Source organism: Pyrus communis, chromosome 17, assembly GCF_041283825.1.
Source record: "Pyrus communis isolate YQ-2024b chromosome 17, ASM4128382v1, whole genome shotgun sequence".
Lineage (NCBI taxonomy): Eukaryota > Viridiplantae > Streptophyta > Magnoliopsida > Rosales > Rosaceae > Pyrus > Pyrus communis.
In genome coordinates this window covers 25,809,779-25,827,462 of record NC_142581.1, presented here as the reverse complement: position 1 = coordinate 25,827,462, position 17,684 = coordinate 25,809,779, and the positions used below count along the sequence as shown (strand labels likewise).

Below are 17,684 nucleotides of genomic sequence, written 5' to 3'. Positions count from 1 at the left end.
GTAACCCAATAAGCACCTATTAAGATAACGGGACGATCTAGGTATACACGTGGGACTGGCTTAGATTTAATCTCGGCCATCCAATGTTTTTCTCAGCCCTAAATCAGACTCTCTCTCATTCTCGAAGGCTAGAATAGAAGTAGCCTCTCTCTCTCTCTATCTCTCTTTCTCTCTCTCTCAAACTAAACTCTTGGAGCTCAGTCTCGAACCTCAACTCCGACAAGCCACGAGCGAATCTCGAGCCCTAATCGAGATAGTTGTTGATTCTTTCAAATTACTTTCAAAATATAGGGTTTTTCTTCGAATTAAGATTAATTTTGTTTCTTCAATTTGGGATTTTTCGTTTCTAGAGTTTGTGAAATTGGGGTTTTTGGTTTCGAAATAGTTTTCGAAGTAATATTTATTTGGTAATGTGGTGTGTGCAAATTTAGAAGAAAAAATTTTATTTTTCTTAACGGGTTGGGTCATTTTACCTGTTGGGTAAATGACCCGACCTGTTATGAACCCGTTAAGATAATGGGTGTGACACGACATGACCTGTTAAGATAACAAGTGGTACACGAAAATGAACAAACATGGCAAATACGACCCGTTTGCCAAGCCTACACAAGACCAATGATATCCTTAATGCGATATACATCAGCTTCTTCGAATAGTTGATGTCTAGTTGACTTTCCAAATGGTTTGGAACTTTATTTAAAGGCTAAGTGACTATGGAAGACAAGTCTCCATGCCTAAACCTCATTTAGGACATTGTTTCCGTACCTTAAGTCTCATGGACTCATTCATAGCATATTATCACTACAATATAAAGCCAAACTCATGAATGAGTAGATCTTGCGCATTTATTTATTAATTAATATGAAGTTGTTACTTAATATCCAATATTACAAATTTGGCTTTTAAGACACAACTCTAATACAGGTATAATAACAAGACATAAAACCTTTCACATGGAACTCGACATGTTCACTCACATTGCAGGTATAAGGCCATAAAGGCTGAACTTAGAAATACCCTGATTAATGTTCAGTTGTTCATATGGCAAGCATTCAACTCCAATGCAGGTATAACAACTAGACATAAAACTTTTTACATGGAACTCGACATGTTCACTCACAATGCAGGTATACGACCACTAAGATTGAACTTAGAGTTACTCTGGTTAATGTTCAATTGTTTGTATGATAAACATTCAACTATAACATAGTGCTCAAACATAGTATGATCTCCAGTTTAGCTAGATAATAATATGACTACAATAGTATTTTCCTATTTTAGACTAGAAATCTAATTAAATAATTAAACACACTAAAAGAAAACAAAAATAACTTACTTAAGCTTAGAGACTTGCTTGAATATGTACAGATGAACAGTTAGTGATATATGAAATGTTTACAAAAGAGTGTTTACAAGAGAGCTAGGGAGTAATACAAGAGCAAAAGACATCAAAGTTTTTCGTGTGTTTACAACTAAATAAAATGCTCCTTATATACAATTGAAGCTTCCTTCAAGACAAAATTGCTATAGTGCAAAATGAGTCACATATGTCACTAAAGTGTTTCTGCAAAAAGCAAACTGATTCTGCGGAACATATTTTTTCATTTATTGAGTGCTTGGTTGGAAAAGTTCGGCCATTGGGACGATCATGCAGACGCTCATTTGTAGCTTTCCCAAGACGAGTTTTGTCATTCAAAAAAACTACTTTTAGGTCATCTTTAAAGAAAATAGCAAATTATAAAAATCAAATTACAATTAATGGCTAATGTGACAATAAAAAATCTTATGTCAAATTTTGTATTTCTACAACCGAATTATCAAATATTATTTTATTATTTAAATAGAGCTTTAAATGATTGTATTTATTAAAAAATGGAATTATTATTAGCACTCTAAAAATCTCATTTTATATTCCTCATAAGTGTACTGTTCTTTCTAATTATAGAAAGTTTGGAGTGCCAAATGATATTTTTAGAGTGTTAATATCAATTCCCTTAAAAAATGTTGAAACACAATTTTTATTGGTTGAAATGTTAGTAGAATAAGGGACCTACTATTAAAATGAATTAAGAATAAATTTGACATTGATGTCAAATTTGATATCAAATTACCAAGCCTTTAAATCCAGTTAGCAAATAACACTTCGGTTAGAGAGACTTTTGATGTCAAATATACACAGTGACATTCCACTTAGGATTTTGACATCTCCTTTAGAAATGATCTTATCATATATTTGTATCATCTTTTTAATAAATATATGATTTGGTGAACTTTATCTGGTACAAATATATAATAAAAATAACATTACTTTTTGAGATTAAGAAAATTTGTTATCCCTCCATAAAATGTTGTCCAAAAAGTGGCTCTCCGTGTAATTTTACCTTTTTATACTGGCATTTTCTTTACATTTGTGCAATGATAAAGAAAATTAAAATATTTTCTCCTTTATGGTGGTACCCTTCATTGACTCCATCATCCCTTGACTTTTCTACGTAGCTTCTGGAGTTGACTCCGTCGCCCCTCACTTTGGTACATATTTTCCATACCAGAAATAATATTTAAACTAGTACGCGGTTTCTTCGGAGTGGCCGGTGTACAAGAAATTCAAATATCATTTTTCGGTCAAAATTCAAATACGAACGACGGAAAAATGAGAAAAAAACATAGCAGAAATAAGACCCGACTCCTATTCCTTTTACTAGTTTACCCATTTCATTTGATGCTCCAATCTCTTTGCTGAGCCTTTTCCTTCAACTTCCATAATGCATTCCTTTCTCCTCCAATCACTGTTTCCATATCTTTTGATCGCTTCCGTCCTTTGGATCAACCTCGAGTTAAGTCTATGCCAGGGTGATGAACAATTCAAAAACTGCGGCAGCGCTGTCAATTGTGGTGACGTCGGAGACATCTCCTACCCCTTTTGGGGGGTAAACCGACCTAGTCACTGTGGTCAGCCAGGGTACGAGGTCCAATGTCTAGACAACATCCCTATGATCAACATGATGGGTGTGAGCTTTAGAATTCTTCAAATGAACACAACTAATCCTCGGACCGTAAAGGTTGCTAGGCAGGATTACTGGGGTACTATATGTCCTCCGACTTTCGTCAACACCGCCCTCAACTTCTCTCTGTTTAATTATGCTTCTGGTTATACAAACGTGACGTTTTACTACCAATGCCATAGCACCATAGAGCTTAGTAAGCAGTCCTGCAACATAAGCAATAAACTGAGCCCTGTTATCTATTTGACACGTTCGATGACAGCTGGTGAGACATCTTTGAACTGTACAGATGAGGTTATTGTTCCGGTTTATACAGAAGCTGCTCTGGCTTTAGAGGCCAGTCAAAAAACCGTCAACGATGCGGTAAACGGGGGCTTCCCATTGGAATTGGAGATTGACAACGATAATTGCAACAAATGTTTGGAATCAGGAGGACAGTGTGGGCTTAACACTACTACTAATTCTGGATTCAGTTGCTTTTGCCCAGATCAAGCCTATGCATCCATATGTAATGGAACTCAATCCGGAGGTACGTCTGTCCCTTATCATTCTCTTATAAATTACACATTTGGAACTCCTAGCTTGCCTTTTGTTTTAGATGATTAATCGTAAACCGTGTTTAGTTAGGCTTGTGTGCTAGAAAACCCGGTCGAAAATTCTGATGCGAGCTATCTGGTCCCATGTTATAATTAGGAGCAGAGGGAAGGAATCTAGTATAGTAAGAGTCAATTGTTTGCAAAACAGTGGACAATTAATGGATTGGTTTGGTATCCATGTTGGATTCAGTTTTTTTGTTTCTGAAACCAATTAATATTCCCTTACATGTTTTGTGTGAGCTGATGAACTCTGTATGGAAGTATAGATTCCTAAGAGTATGATCATCGTGTTTTGAATGAATCACCATCGTGTTTGCTTCTCTGATTCTTCTCTCTGCAATTTTTTTCACTTCCGAAAATTCCAAAATCTCTAGATTAACTCTCACTGAATTCACTCCCCTAAAACTCAACCTCTAACAGTTTGAGCCTTTGTTGGTGCCTTTCTAGTCAACCCTTTTTATTGCTCTTCCCACATTGCAAAATTTTTCTTTTAAATCCAGTTTTACATGCTACAAGTGGTCAAATAAAAGTTTATGCACACATGTCAAACGTGTATTTCTATCAAAAAATACACATAACCTTACATACAACTATACAATTCCACCGAAAATGTGTCAGCCTTTGTTAACTTTAGGTATACAAATCCAAAATTAAGCCAATTTTTCTATTAAGGTTCATTTTCTCCTTCTTTTTTTTTTTTTTTTTTTTTTTCCGACTTTAGGTATACTAGTAATTAAATTAACGTTCCTAATAGAACTCTTTTTTTTCGACTTCGAATAGTACTCTCTCTCTCGCCATGGAAATCCATCACTATCCCTTCCAAAACATCTTTTTCGGCTGTGAATGATGATCGATACCTCAACTGCAGCGCATCGTTTCGATGAGCAAATTTTCGGGATGTATGTTACCCTTTTTGGGGATCAAGCCAGCCAGATACATGCTTGACCAGAAAAAAAAAATGAAAATACATACTTGACTTAAAAAAAAAAATACATGAGAGAAATGAGAGATGAAAGTGGGCGGAGGAATGATGGTGGAATGTGGAAGTAATCTATATGGAATTGATCGGATGGAGAGAAAAGAATAAAGAGTATGCGACACACATAATGTGCTCCTGTGCTAAATTTTTGTTAAGCTAGTGATCTAATTATGCGTCATTCTTAATTTTTTCCTATTTTCTAAAGGAGAAGTGATTTTCTTACACCTTTTTTCTCCTTCTGTGCTATGCTAAATATTCTCCTATTTTCTGTTCTTAAAATACTAATCTAATTATGCTCATTTTTTTAATTTTATCTTATTTTCTAGAAAATAAGAAATTTTCGCACACCATTTTCTCCTAAGTGCATTCTTCTAAGTTTGCTCCCCTTCTTTGTTTTCTTAAGCTAGTGCTATAACCATGCTAACTACCAAATAACTTTTTCACTCTTATGGTGGGCACGCACAATTCCATCCAATTTCTTTCATATTACCATGACAAAATCCATGTGGCTTTCCATGGGAAACGAAACTTCAAATTGGGTGCCCTCTTTTTTCTGATTTCCTAATATCATCTCCAAGTTATGCTTTTCGATTTGGTAATGATGCAGCAGACAAGGTCTTTTAATGCCAGGTCACGTGTATTGGGAGTAGAAGGTTTAATTAAGCTGTTCCTTAGAAATTGTCAAGTTATTATTGGAGATTGTAAGAGTCTCATTGAAAGTAGAAGTCTTTTAATATTGTAAGCCTTTATAATTCTTGTGCTAAAAGGATTGTCGGTCAGACTTTGAATGTAATTGAAAGCTTCTAGCAAACACTTTGCTCGATCTATTTTCTGGTTGAGTGAGTTCCAATCTCTTACCTGGTGAGTAATTCCCAGAGCTACGATCGTATTTGTTCTCGCTTACCTAGTAAATGATTCCCAGAGCTACGATCGTATTGTTCTCCACTCTTTCTACTAGCTTCCCTGCGTTAGGTAACCAAATATCTCTGCATAATATTCAAAGCAGGGGCATATGAAAGTTGAGTTCTGTTTTTATTCTAAAAAACAAATAAAGCTTAGGTAGACCCAAAAGCGATAGTGCTGTACAGGGACAATGGACAATGGACAATGGAAACTTTGTTGTCAAAGATGATATAGGAACTGATCAATTGTTATAGCAGAGCTTTGATCATCATTGTGATATCCTGCTATGAAGCCAGCTCCTGGGATACGGTACTAATTCTGGAACGAGGACTGCCATGACTTCCTGGAAAAGTGAAAGTGATCCATACGTCAACTGGGATATTCTTGCTTGGAATTTCCCAAGAGACTCCGTCACAAATATTCACCAATCTGCAAGTGCTTGAACCCAAGTCAGAAGGGAAATTGAGCATTGGAAACTGGATGGGAGGGTGTGTGAGGAAAACCAAATTGTTTTGTGAGAGATACACAAATAAGTCATTCACATTGAGAGGAAAAGAAGATGATGATGGGTTTCTGAAGCTGGTAGGGATCAAAGTACCAGATTCTCATGATTTTGTATCTTTGGATTCTGACAGCACATCCACCGACTGCAAGACAGTGCGCCCAAATAATTGTTCTTACAAAGCGTATGCACTTGTTTATAAAATAGGGTATTTGGTCTGGTCCAAAACCTCACTAATATGCAGGAGTTTCCCTCTGACGGCGTAGATGTTTATATTCGCCTAGCATGCGCAGAACTAGCAGATGAACTAATGATACTGGTGCTTGATGCTTTTTTTTTTTTTTTTTTTTTTTTTTTTTTTTTTTCTTCTGTTCAAAAGTGCTTGAAGCCTTGGACAAATCAAATTATCAAGCAGTAACTTTTCTTTTCCTATATATCTCATGCTTATTTTTGTATTGTAAATTTTACAGGTAAAGGAAAGCCAATAAAGTTAATTGTGAGCCTTACGGTTGTTTGTTTTATCGGTGTATTGGGTGCCATAGTGTTCGGTTTGTGCAGGATGAGAGCTAAGCAAAAAGGTAATTAAGTGAAAGAGATCGAGGTGTTGGATTAATATAATGCATTAGCAGATTATCTCTCAAAACTTTGTTAAGTTGATTTGCTTTGATTCAGTGTTCGATGTGTATATTTGCAAAATCAGGACACATCAAATTAACAAGGAAACACATCAAAATAACAAGGGACACCCTTCAAGAATATATAGGTGGAAAACATGATGAGCTACTGATCTATGATTTTGAAAGCATATTAGTTGCTACGGACAATTTCAGCACCGAAAACAAACTTGGGCAAGGAGGATTTGGTCCAGTTTATAAGGTAATTATTATTTTTAGGATAAATTACACTATACCGCCTTAACTTTGAGTCACATAACAATTTCATACCTTGTCTTTTGAACATTGCAATGTTATATATCAACTTCATATTTGTTGCAATTTCAGACATTCGTCAACTTTTCTGTCAATTTTTCTATTAAATGCTGACATGTCAATTATAAGGCTCATATTTTTGCGGATATGAATATTAAGTTGGGATTTGGATCCTCTCCTGAGCCCAAGATGAGGATCCTCCTGACCAAAGAGTGTGGGCCGTTGGATAAAAATCCAATGACTATAATTATTATAACTTTAAAGGGACCTCTGTTTGTAGCCGTTAGATTTTTATCAAATAGCCCACATTCCTTGGTCAGGAGGATCCTCACCTTGGGCTCAGAAGAGGATCCAAATCCGTTAAGTTAGAGTCGAGTGGACAAGAAACTAATAAAAAATTGTTATTATTTAGGGAATTGTTATTGGCAGTTCAAAAATCTCATTCTACACTCCAAACTTTCTTTATTAGTAAAGAAAAATACACTTGTGAGAAGTGTAGAATGAAATTTTTGGAGTGTCAATAGCACTTCCCATTATTTATAGTATTTGAAACAAATAAGAAATTTATATATATATATATATATAAAAAAAATAAAAATCAATTTGGCCCTACATTCCCACCTTCGTCTCCACTTTCACTCCGACACCCTCGATCCGCACCTTCGACCACTCCACCTCCCGCGCCTTCTTCTTTCTCTCCATTTCCACTGTCACTGAAACCCCATAACCCGTGAAACCCCCACAGGCCGTGGTGGGTGGGTCGGATCTGTGAGCGGTGGCCCGGAAAGGGAGTGAGGTGAGGGAGAAATTGGTTGGAAAGAAAAGGTGGAGGAGACATGGGAGGGTGGGGATGTAGACAAAATTTGATATTTTTGTTGGAATTATTTGGTTTGGAACTTGGAAATAGATTTATGGATTTGGGTTTGAAATGGGATGGTATTCGATTTTTTTCCTTCTCTTTAATGGAGCGCATGTTATCCCTTTTTTTGGTATTTTTTTGAACTTCTTTTTGTTTTTTTTTGTGGGGTGATTTTCTTCTTCTTTTTCAGAAAACTTTGATATGGCCTGTTCGGTGATTTTCTGGGTTTGGTTGGGGATGGTATGATAATTTGGATTTGGTTTAGGATGATATGATTGCAGAAGATGCGAGGGAAATGTGCACAGTCCCTTTCATCCTCATCCTGTTAATCTTCTTCCCTACCCTCCCGACTTTCTGTCTCTTCTCCCATTCTTCTCTTCTCCATCTCTCTCTATCAATAAAGACTCTGCAATTGCCAAAGATGGAGACTGCAATTTTCATTTCAAAAATTTTCGATCTTTAATTCTGGCAAAAACCCAACAGCAATCAAAAAGCGTTGTCGGTAGTGGTGTTGGGCAGTGTGCGCTGGGTCTGGCGGTGCTGCACCTTCATCGGCTCCGACGACATCGATACCTGGGTGTCCACCAACCCTGACGAGTTCCCTCGCATCTGCTGCAATCCCCATTGTTTTTCCCTTTGCTTTTGCCTCCCATTGGCGGCGGAGGGTGGGGAGAGATGGTGGTTTAGAAGCAGCGCAGCATCAGATGGGTGGTAGGATTGAAGGGGTGGACCCACTCTTTCTATTTATTTTTTTGCGTAAAAATTTATGTTCATTTTAAAATAATTAATTTTATAATTTAGTATTTATCTAAGTGGCACAATTGACCGCCACCTCAGTAAAATATGGATTCTACGTTGCCATGTTATCACTTAACGGCTAATTTGTCAAAGTGACTAACGGAGGTTTGACATTGTAATCAATTCGTAAGAAGAGGTATGATATTGCAATGTTTAAAACATGAGGTAGGAAATTATTGTGTAATTTTACGATAGATACAGAGAGACAGACATGAATGCAGTGATTTATTTGTCGACTTTGTGTAGGGTAAGCTAGCAGAAGGGAAGGAAATAGCAGTAAAAAGACTATCCAGTGCCTCAGGACAAGGTGCAGTAGAGTTCAAGAATGAAATGATGTTGATCTCCAATCTCCAACACAAAAATCTGGTCAGAATCATGGGTTGCTGCGTTAAAGAGGACGAGAAGTTACTGATTTATGAGTTCATGCCAAACAAAAGCTTGGATACTTTTCTTTTCGGTTAGTTTCACTTGCACTTTACTGCAGTTTCTTATCTTTACATTCTAGCCGGTGTCCTGATCGATTATTTGATGATCAGATTCGACGAGAAGAGCAGTGCTTGATTGGGGTACACGTTTCAATATTATTCAAGGTGTTGCTAGAGGGCTTGTTTATCTCCATCGTGATTCCTATTTGAAGGTAATACATAGAGATCTAAAAGTAAGTAACATTCTCTTGGATGAGAAAATGAACCCAAAAATTTCAGATTTTGGATTGGCACGTGTGGTTGAAGGGACACAGAATTTAGAAAATACTCAAAGAGTTGTGGGAACGCGGTAAGATTCATGCCTTTCCTATATATTCTTGAACATGTCATACGCAACCAAAGTTCTAATGGTTAGCATTGCATCATGATTCATGAACTCTTAACCGACTCCTGTTTTGGATAAAAACTGCTAATTAGTTGCATCGTTCACATTAGATATAGTTTTGGTAATGTTGTTCTTAAAAGGCAGAAACCAAGCACACTTATTTCAGTGACATATATACTAATGAGTTTCATGTTCGCGCAGTGGATATATATCTCCAGAGTATGCCATGGGTGGAATATTTTCTCAAAAATCTGATGTCTACAGCTTCGGGGTCTTGGTATTGGAGATTATTAGCAGCAAGAAGAATACCGCCTTCTTTATCTATGATCGACAGCTAGGCTTACTAGCCTATGCATGGCAGTTATGGAAGGAAGGCAGGGAATTGGAGTTGGTGGATGAAATGTTGGCGGCTGATTCATATTCGGCTCCAGAAGTAATGAAATGTGTGCATATAGGGCTGCTTTGTGTACAGGATAATCCGATGGATAGGCCGAGCATGCCGGATGTAATTTTTATGCTAAATGGTTCCACAAATGTAATTGGTGGTCCACAACCTAAACAGCCTCTATTCACTATCCAAAACTCAGTCTCTCATCCTCAACCACAGCCTTCTAATAATGAAGTTACAATTACAATGATTGAAGGACGCTAAATGTATGCTCCTGACAGTGGTGGAGGATGGGATTTGCTGATCTATGTGAATTTGGGTTGTGTTTGCTAGGATTTGTAGTCACTTCGTATTATTTGTAGTTTGCTTTCTTTTGATGGTGCTTAGCTAAGCTTGCCCAATCCTGCTTGCTTATGCGGCAAGATGCTGAAACTGTAGTTATATTTTTTATTTGGAGGGAATTAGAGAGGATTAGTTATGAAGGAAATTCATCTTTGTAATCCTACATTATGGAGAGATTGAAGCTCATAAGTTTTCTTTATGAGTAATTGATCTTTAACATTTTAGGTGGACATAAATTTTTACCTTAATTTAGCGGTGTATCTATTTCAATCTAATTTTAGATATCAAACGAGGCTTTAATATTGCAACTGTTGAGCTATAAACTATGGTTGTTAGTGCAACAGCATGGTTTGCCTAAACTATGGTTGTTAGGCTCTTAGGCCCTTTTTCAACTACAACCTAAACTATGGTTGTTATGGATGAGTACTTTCTCGGCTTAAGGCTTGAAGTTAATTAGTTAATTACTGAAACTTTGCAAGTTCTATTACAATGTAGGATTTTTTTTTTCTTTTTCTAAAGTCGACATAAATACTTTGCTACATTCAGGAGAAATTTTCCATGCTCCTAGAAAATGAGTCGTTATCGAAAGAAAATGAGAGTCCACATCTTGAAAAGCCATCCTTATTTGAAAACAAAGATTTGGCTGAAGACCAAATAAGTACACTAGCAAATCATTCGAAGCTCTTCAGAAGGACCTTAAGGACAAAGAAAACCTCGTAAGTCCCTTTACTACACTGCATTGAGATGCTATGTAATGAAAATTCATATGTAAGAAAATAATACACCCTTTATTTCGGGTATAAAATTTGAAGCAGTCCTTGGAACACCAGAGAAAGGAACTCAATGATTGTAGAGCTGAAGTCACTGCATTGAAAATGCACATTGAAGGATATCGTTCTGGAAGGAATATGGGAGCTGCTGATGCTGATAAAATCCAAGCTCTGTCCTTGGGAAGTTACAAGGAATAAATTAAATCATTGCAGATGGAACTAGAAAGTTTAAAATCCAAGAACACAAAAGCTCATGATTTTTTAGAGACCAACAATTTTGAAAAAGAGTGTGCAGATGCAAGAAAGGGTCGTTGTCGTCGATGAAGATAAAAGTGTAATCCCACCAGTTGATGTAGAATCGAGAGTTGTAGAAAAGGAAGAATATCAGTCTCTGGCTGCTCAAAGTTTTCATGATAACACAGTTAAACCGAAGGAAGTTTCACATGAGGTCTCTGTCGGTGTTTTAAGTGATAGCAGTACCTTGGTGAATGGTGATAGCGTCTCCAAACAAAATGATGAACCATCATTAGGCAGCAGCCTACATCTAACGTCAGAGAATCTTAGTCCTGGAAATGTTTCTGAGGAAAGGGCAAGTTTCTTTTACATTTCTTTTATTGCATCAATGCCTTTATAGGAGGACCGGATCAGAAATGCATCAATGCCTTCTAAATTTTGAATAATAGAACATAGAATGATTTTTTAGAAGCTTTGGAACTGCCTTTCCCTTCTATTCCTTTTCTAAAGTTATGCTTATATTTTACAGGGCCTAGAGACCATTCAGATCCTTGCTGATGCTTTGCCGAAGATTGTTCCTTATGTTTTGATCATCCATCGGGAGGTTTGCTTCTTTTACTTTTTCATATGTACATATATATTATATATGTGTGTATAAATATATTATTGATATTATCATTGTATGATGGATCTTTAAATTGATCCTTTAATAGAACGATATATTTTTATTTTTTTTATTGGTTATGCATTCACAGGAGCTTCTTCCCCTAATCATGTGTGCGATTGAACGCCATCCAGATAGCAGCACTCGGGTTTCCTTAACCCACACATTGTTTAACCTAATCAAACGCCCAGATGAGCAGCAGAGAAGAATTATAATGGATGTAGGCCAATATTCAAAGTACCATATTATTTGTAATATAGCTGCGTTGTTTTGGTCTTGTTTCTGAATCTTTAACTGCATTTCAGGCATGTGTTAACCTTGCTAAGAATGTAGGAGAGATGAGAACAGAAACAGAATTGCTTCCCCAGTGTTGGGAACAAGTTTGAGCCCCACCTTGAGAGGATCTTGTCTAACCTTTTCGTATTTCTGATTAGTTTTTCTTATGTTTCTCCGGTTTGTGGGTTGCAGATAAATCATACGTATGAGGAACGCAGGCTACTAGTTGCTCAATCATGTGGAGGGCTTGCAGAGTTTGTCCGGCCTGAGATTCGTGATTCTCTTATATTGTCCATTATTCAACAACTTATAGAAGATTCTGCAACTGTTGTCCGGGAGGCTGCTGCACATAATCTTACATTGCCACTTCCACTCTTCCCGACCATGGACAAATATTTCAAGGTCAACCTCACTAATATGCTTCAGAGGCTTGCTGTCATGGAGAGGAATTCTGACTTGACAGAAATGGCTACAATGTAAGCTCTAGAACAGGTTGATGCCACATGGTCTAGGGAATGGAGAATTTTCTCCTCATAATATGATGACTGACAAGAAATAAATGGATAAAGTAGTCAAAGATATGTTTCTCCAATATTTTACTGTATTTTTATCTATAGGTTGAGAAGTTGATGTTCCAATTGGTCTGTGATCCCTCTGGAGTGGTGGTGGAAACGACGCTTAAGCAATTAGTCCCTGCAGTAAACAAGTGGGGAAACAAATTAGACCATATCTTAAGGGTTCTACTCTCTCATATATCAAGCTCTGTTCAGGTCAGTTTGTGTTTAATTATATTTTCCACTTATGAATAAGGTATCTCCAATAATACTTTCTTTATTTTGCGTCCTTGTGACATTGCAGCGCTGTCCTCTTTCGGGCGTTGAAGGTTCTGTGGAGTCACACCTTCGTGTTTTAGGTGAACTAGAATGCTGGAATGTTGATGTTTTACTACGAATGCTAGAGGAAATTCTTCTGTATGTGCACCATAAAGCGATTGAGATGTTCCCAGTTTCTTCTGATCCCAAAACAACTGGAACAATATTTTCCAAATCTTTCCTTGAATTGTATGCAGAGTAAGCTGTATTCTCTTTTTCCTTTTTATTTTTTTCATTTTACTTTGTTATATATTCTTTTTTCAGGCCTGTCTACTATTTGCTGTTTGACTTTTGTCTTTAGGTAGTGATATTGTTAAATTGGTTTAGTATAACTGCTTATGAGAATTTTGTTATCTCGGTAGTGGACATGTTCAATTGCCTGCATTTTAGTGGCTACAAGTCGACTGCTTTCCTTCTTTAATACAGCTCGCATGCTCGTTACCTCCAAAAGAGGATAATTTGCGAAACCAAATCACCAAGGCATCTTTGGTGTCTTTTTCATATTACATCATCCACAATGCTTTATTAATTGTTACTGATCTAAATGTTGGTAATGCAGTTTCTATTGGCTGTATCAGAACTCTACGGGGATTCTTATTTGACACACATAATGCTGCCTGTATTCTTGTTAGCTGTTGGGGAAGATGCCGAATTGACATTTTTACCATCTGCAATCCATTCCGGAATCAAAGGTAATAATTTAAAGTTATTTGAAATCCTTTCACGCCAGTGTTGCGTGTGCTCTTAATTGTGGGTATATTATTATCTACATAACAGGTTTGAGGCCAAGAACGACTGTGGCTAAGAGATTGGCTACTATGTGTGTCCTACCTCTTCTCTTGGCTGGTGTTTTGGGTGGTCCAAGCAAGCATGAACAATTGGTGGAGTATCTGAGAAAGTTATCAGTTGAAGGTGTTGCAAATCAATCTACGAAGTGCAATGCTGAGGTTGTTGATGCTGTTCGCTTCCCTTGGTTAGTAAAGCAATAAATACCCCTTACGACTAACTTTTTGATACTTAATTTTGACTGAAAGGTTTTCCATAATGCAGCACATTTGAAGATCACCACAGTATGATATTTAATTTACTCTGGGAAAGGTTGCCTGCTCCAACATAGATATGAAAATAAACGCCGCCAATCTGTTGAAAGTCATTGTAAGTTAGCCATTCTTGGATTCCTAAGTTCTTTATGTGCCTGATTAAGCAATAATTAATTGGTTTCCGTCGTTTATAGGTTCCATATATTGATGCGAAAGTTGCATCTACTCATATATTACCTGCCCTAGTTACTCTGGGTTCTGACCAAAACCTGAGTGTGATGTATGCAAGCATAGATGCCTTTGGAGCAGTGGCCCAACATTTTAGAAATGACATGGTATGAGTTATCTTCCTTCTGCAATTAAGATATTAGCTATCTTAATCGAACAGTTTTCGTACATCTGGCTGACCAAATTAAAACCTCCCAGATTGTTGATAAGATACGTGTTCAAATGGATGCTTTTCTTGAAGATGGATCTCATGAAGCCGCCATTGCTGTGGTTCGTGCATTGGTGGTTGCTGTACCACATACAACGGAAAGGCTTAAAGATTATATCCTCTACATGTTTACTCAAAATTACTAGTAGCACATTTTCAGCAACGTGTTCATAAGCGCGCACACATTGTTTGTTTGGGAATATTCGTTATTGAATAGTCATTGGGGTACTTCGTTTCTTTGACATCATGTACATCTTTTGTCCAAGATTTTTCAACTGACAGCCACTCCACCTTCAAGTGACTTGATGCGCCGGCGTGAGAGAGCCAATGCATTTTGTGAATCAATCCCTGCTGTGGATGCAACATGGTTTCTTTTTCCTATGACCCAGATGTTCTATTTATTGTTAGTTAAGTTTATTAATTTCCCTTCCCTTTCTACACCGTTACACACCTTGAGCTACATTATCATTCACTTCCTTCATATATATAGGACATGACACTTGTCCACGTCTTGGGAACACGTAAAAGAAATTTGGTTTGATTACCTAGATTATTTTCAGACTTAAATACGTTATGCATTTTATCAAAGAGAATCGGATGCATTTTTATCCCTAATTTTACTCTCAATGAGGTTATGTTTCTTTAGCATGCAAACAAACATCAAATGTCAAACGACTATAATGTTTAATATAATACACAGATCACCAGTTCTAAGTTTTTGAGCAGCCATGCTTGAAACCATGTGTTTATGTAAAAACAAGATGCTTGAGTCAATATGCCTAGATCATTTCAGTTTTCACTTTGATGACCTTATATACATAGTTGGAACTTTAAGATCATGTGTCGAAACTAGTTTTTGGTGGTGCCCTAACAAATCGCGCCATGCCAAACTGTAGCTTTATAGGATTCTTGACTGATTGGCAATCTGTGTTTGGACTTTTGATGACCTACTGTTATGTTAAAACAATGTCCTACATGTTGGAAGGTTAACCCAATTTTCAGTTACAAGGAAGCTAAAGAGTCATAAATCAGGGATAAGAAAGGATAGAAGTTCTAGAGTTGTGATGTTTGGAATTTCTGGAGTTAATCATGATTTCTCTAGATGTTTCAATGTTCAAAGAACCTTATAATTACCTAAATAAATGATGATGTATTGTAGTGGCTATAAAATCCATGTAGTGTAATGAGTTTTGAGTGTGAGAAAAAGAAATCAGAAATTAGAAGAGTCTTTTCAAGTTTTAAAAACCTCTCCGCTCTCCTACATTTCTCTATCCCTCTTCCTCCTACAAATTGGTACCAGAGCCATGTTGAAGTTTTGTCAATATGGTGAATGCAAATGCAAATGGTCACAACTTGGCTTCACTAATTCCTCGATTTGGTGGTGATAATTACGACTATTGGAGCAACAATATGAAGGTGTTGTTGAAGGCTTTGGAGCTATGGAATATTGTTGAAGCAGGCTACGAAGAGACGGATAACGAAGTTGCGTTAACTCAAGCACAGATGAATACTTTGAGGGAAAACCGAAAGAAGGACAGCAAGGCACTATTCCACATCTATCAAACCATTGAGATGCAAGTATATGAAAGAGTTGCGAAAGCCGAGAATGCAAAGCAAGCATGGGATATGATCGAGAATGCCTACAGAGGTAAGGAGAAGGTAAAGAAGGTTCGTCTGCAATCTTTAAGGAAAGAATTTGAAAAGTTGGAGATGAAAGAAACTGAGACAATCAAAGACTACTTTATCAGAGTTACCTCAGTCGTTAATCAAATGGCTTCAAATGGGGAGATTCTCGAAGATGCAAGAATTGTTGAGAAAATTCTCCGTAGCTTACCGGCAAAATTCGATTATGTTGTGGCTGCCATCGAAGAATCAAATGATATTTCAACTTTTTCTATGGAAGAGGTACAAGGAAAATTGGAGGCACATGAGATCAAAATTAATTTGAGGAATCCTCCTACTACTCAACCGGATCAAGCACTCAAGTCTCAAGTTGCAACTACGGGAGGCAATGGCAATCAAGCTTCGAGCCCTAATCAAAGCTTCGGACGTGGAAGAGGTGGAAGAGGTGGACGAGGTAGAGGAAGATATTTGAATGGCAGAGGCACTAATTCTTATGGCAATGAATGAGGCTCATCAAACAACTCCAATAATGAAGGTGAAAGAAATTTCAATTCGTACCGAGGAAGAGGGTGTGTTTTTCAAAGAGGAAGAGGATGTAGCACTCCAAAATGCTACTACTGCAACAAACCTGGGCACAAGATCAGAGAATGTCGGTTCAAAAAGGCAGATGATGAAAAACAATATGGAGCAGGCTATATGCATCAAACCAACTTTGGAGATGATTATAAAGAAACTTTATTGCTTGCATGTCATGGAGATCAAATGAATGATGTGTGGTATTTAGATAGTGGAGCTAGCAAGCATATGACAGGTAACAAAAACCTTTTTTTTGCCCTCTATAAGTTGGATTGTGGTCAAGTGAGAATTGGTGATGATAGAGCCTATAAAATTGAGGGCATTGGTGAGGTGTCTTTCAAATCAAAATCTGGAGCAATTGAGAAGGTTTCTGAAGTATATTATGTTCCTGGTTTGAAGAGTAATTTATTGAGTATGGGCCATCTGTTGAGGAAAGGTTATGATATTCACCTTCGTGGTGATTTTTGTGTTCTCAAAAAGGAGGATAAATTTGTTGCCAAGGTTGGACTTGCTGCAAATAACTTGTTTCCTTTGAAGCTCCAGACAACAAAACTATCTTGCTTTGTGAGTGCTGAAAAAGAAGTCTCTAAGTTATGGCATGATAGATATGGCCATTTAAATTATGGAAGTTTGAAGCTGCTGTCAAACAAAAGAATGGTACATGGGCTGCCTCAAATTGATCTAGTGGATGGCGTTTGTGAAGATTGTCAATTTGATAAGCAACATAGAAGTTCATTTCCTCCAGAGTCCTCATGGCGAGCAAAGAAGCCGTTGGAGCTTATTTATTCTGACTTGTGTGGTCCACTGCCAGTAGCATCTTTTGGAGGTAATCTATATTTCATTACATTTATTGATGATTTCTCAAGAAAAATTTGGGTCTACTTCCTCAAAGAAAAATTTGAAGCATTTCAAGCCTTTAAAGATTTCAAGGCCGAAGTTGAAAAGTTTGTAGGCTTTCAAATCAAAAGTTTGAGGACAGATCATGGTGGAGAGTATCTCTCCAATGAATTTCAAAAATATTGCAAAGATCATGGAGTAAAGCACCAGTTGACAGCCCGATATACACCGCAACAAAATGACTTGAG

General features: G+C 37.1%; 1 protein-coding gene and 1 pseudogene across 2 annotated transcripts; both read left to right on the top strand.

The window, feature by feature from the left end:
* The first annotated feature begins 2,658 nt into the window (after window positions 1-2,658).
* Window positions 2,659-10,356, top strand: LOC148689708 (G-type lectin S-receptor-like serine/threonine-protein kinase At1g61550). The gene is made up of 6 exons (XM_088689351.1): window positions 2,659-3,531; window positions 6,453-6,560; window positions 6,683-6,858; window positions 8,815-9,025; window positions 9,105-9,342; window positions 9,580-10,356. Exons 1-6 carry the CDS (start codon window positions 2,763-2,765, stop codon window positions 10,028-10,030), a joined length of 1,953 nt encoding a protein of 650 aa, XP_088545477.1. The 5' UTR covers window positions 2,659-2,762; the 3' UTR covers window positions 10,031-10,356.
* On the top strand, window positions 10,031-14,571 carry LOC148689707 (uncharacterized; annotated as a pseudogene). The gene is made up of 14 exons (XR_015958148.1): window positions 10,031-10,090; window positions 10,924-11,467; window positions 11,642-11,716; window positions 11,868-11,996; window positions 12,082-12,156; window positions 12,245-12,454; window positions 12,670-12,822; window positions 12,911-13,122; window positions 13,287-13,404; window positions 13,484-13,616; window positions 13,702-13,897; window positions 13,975-14,079; window positions 14,159-14,299; window positions 14,391-14,571. The product of XR_015958148.1 is annotated as an uncharacterized LOC148689707 (transcript).
* Window positions 14,572-17,684: the final 3,113 nt, after the last annotated feature.

Coding starts and splice junctions, on each gene's coding strand:
- LOC148689708 (XM_088689351.1), top strand. CDS start 2,763: ATGCATTCCTTTCTCCTCCAATCACTGTTTCCATATCTTTTGATCGCT. Junction 3,532..6,452: donor TAATGGAACTCAATCCGGAG/GTACGTCTGTCC, acceptor TAAATTTTACAG/GTAAAGGAAAGCCAATAAAG. Junction 9,343..9,579: donor CAAAGAGTTGTGGGAACGCG/GTAAGATTCATG, acceptor ATGTTCGCGCAG/TGGATATATATCTCCAGAGT.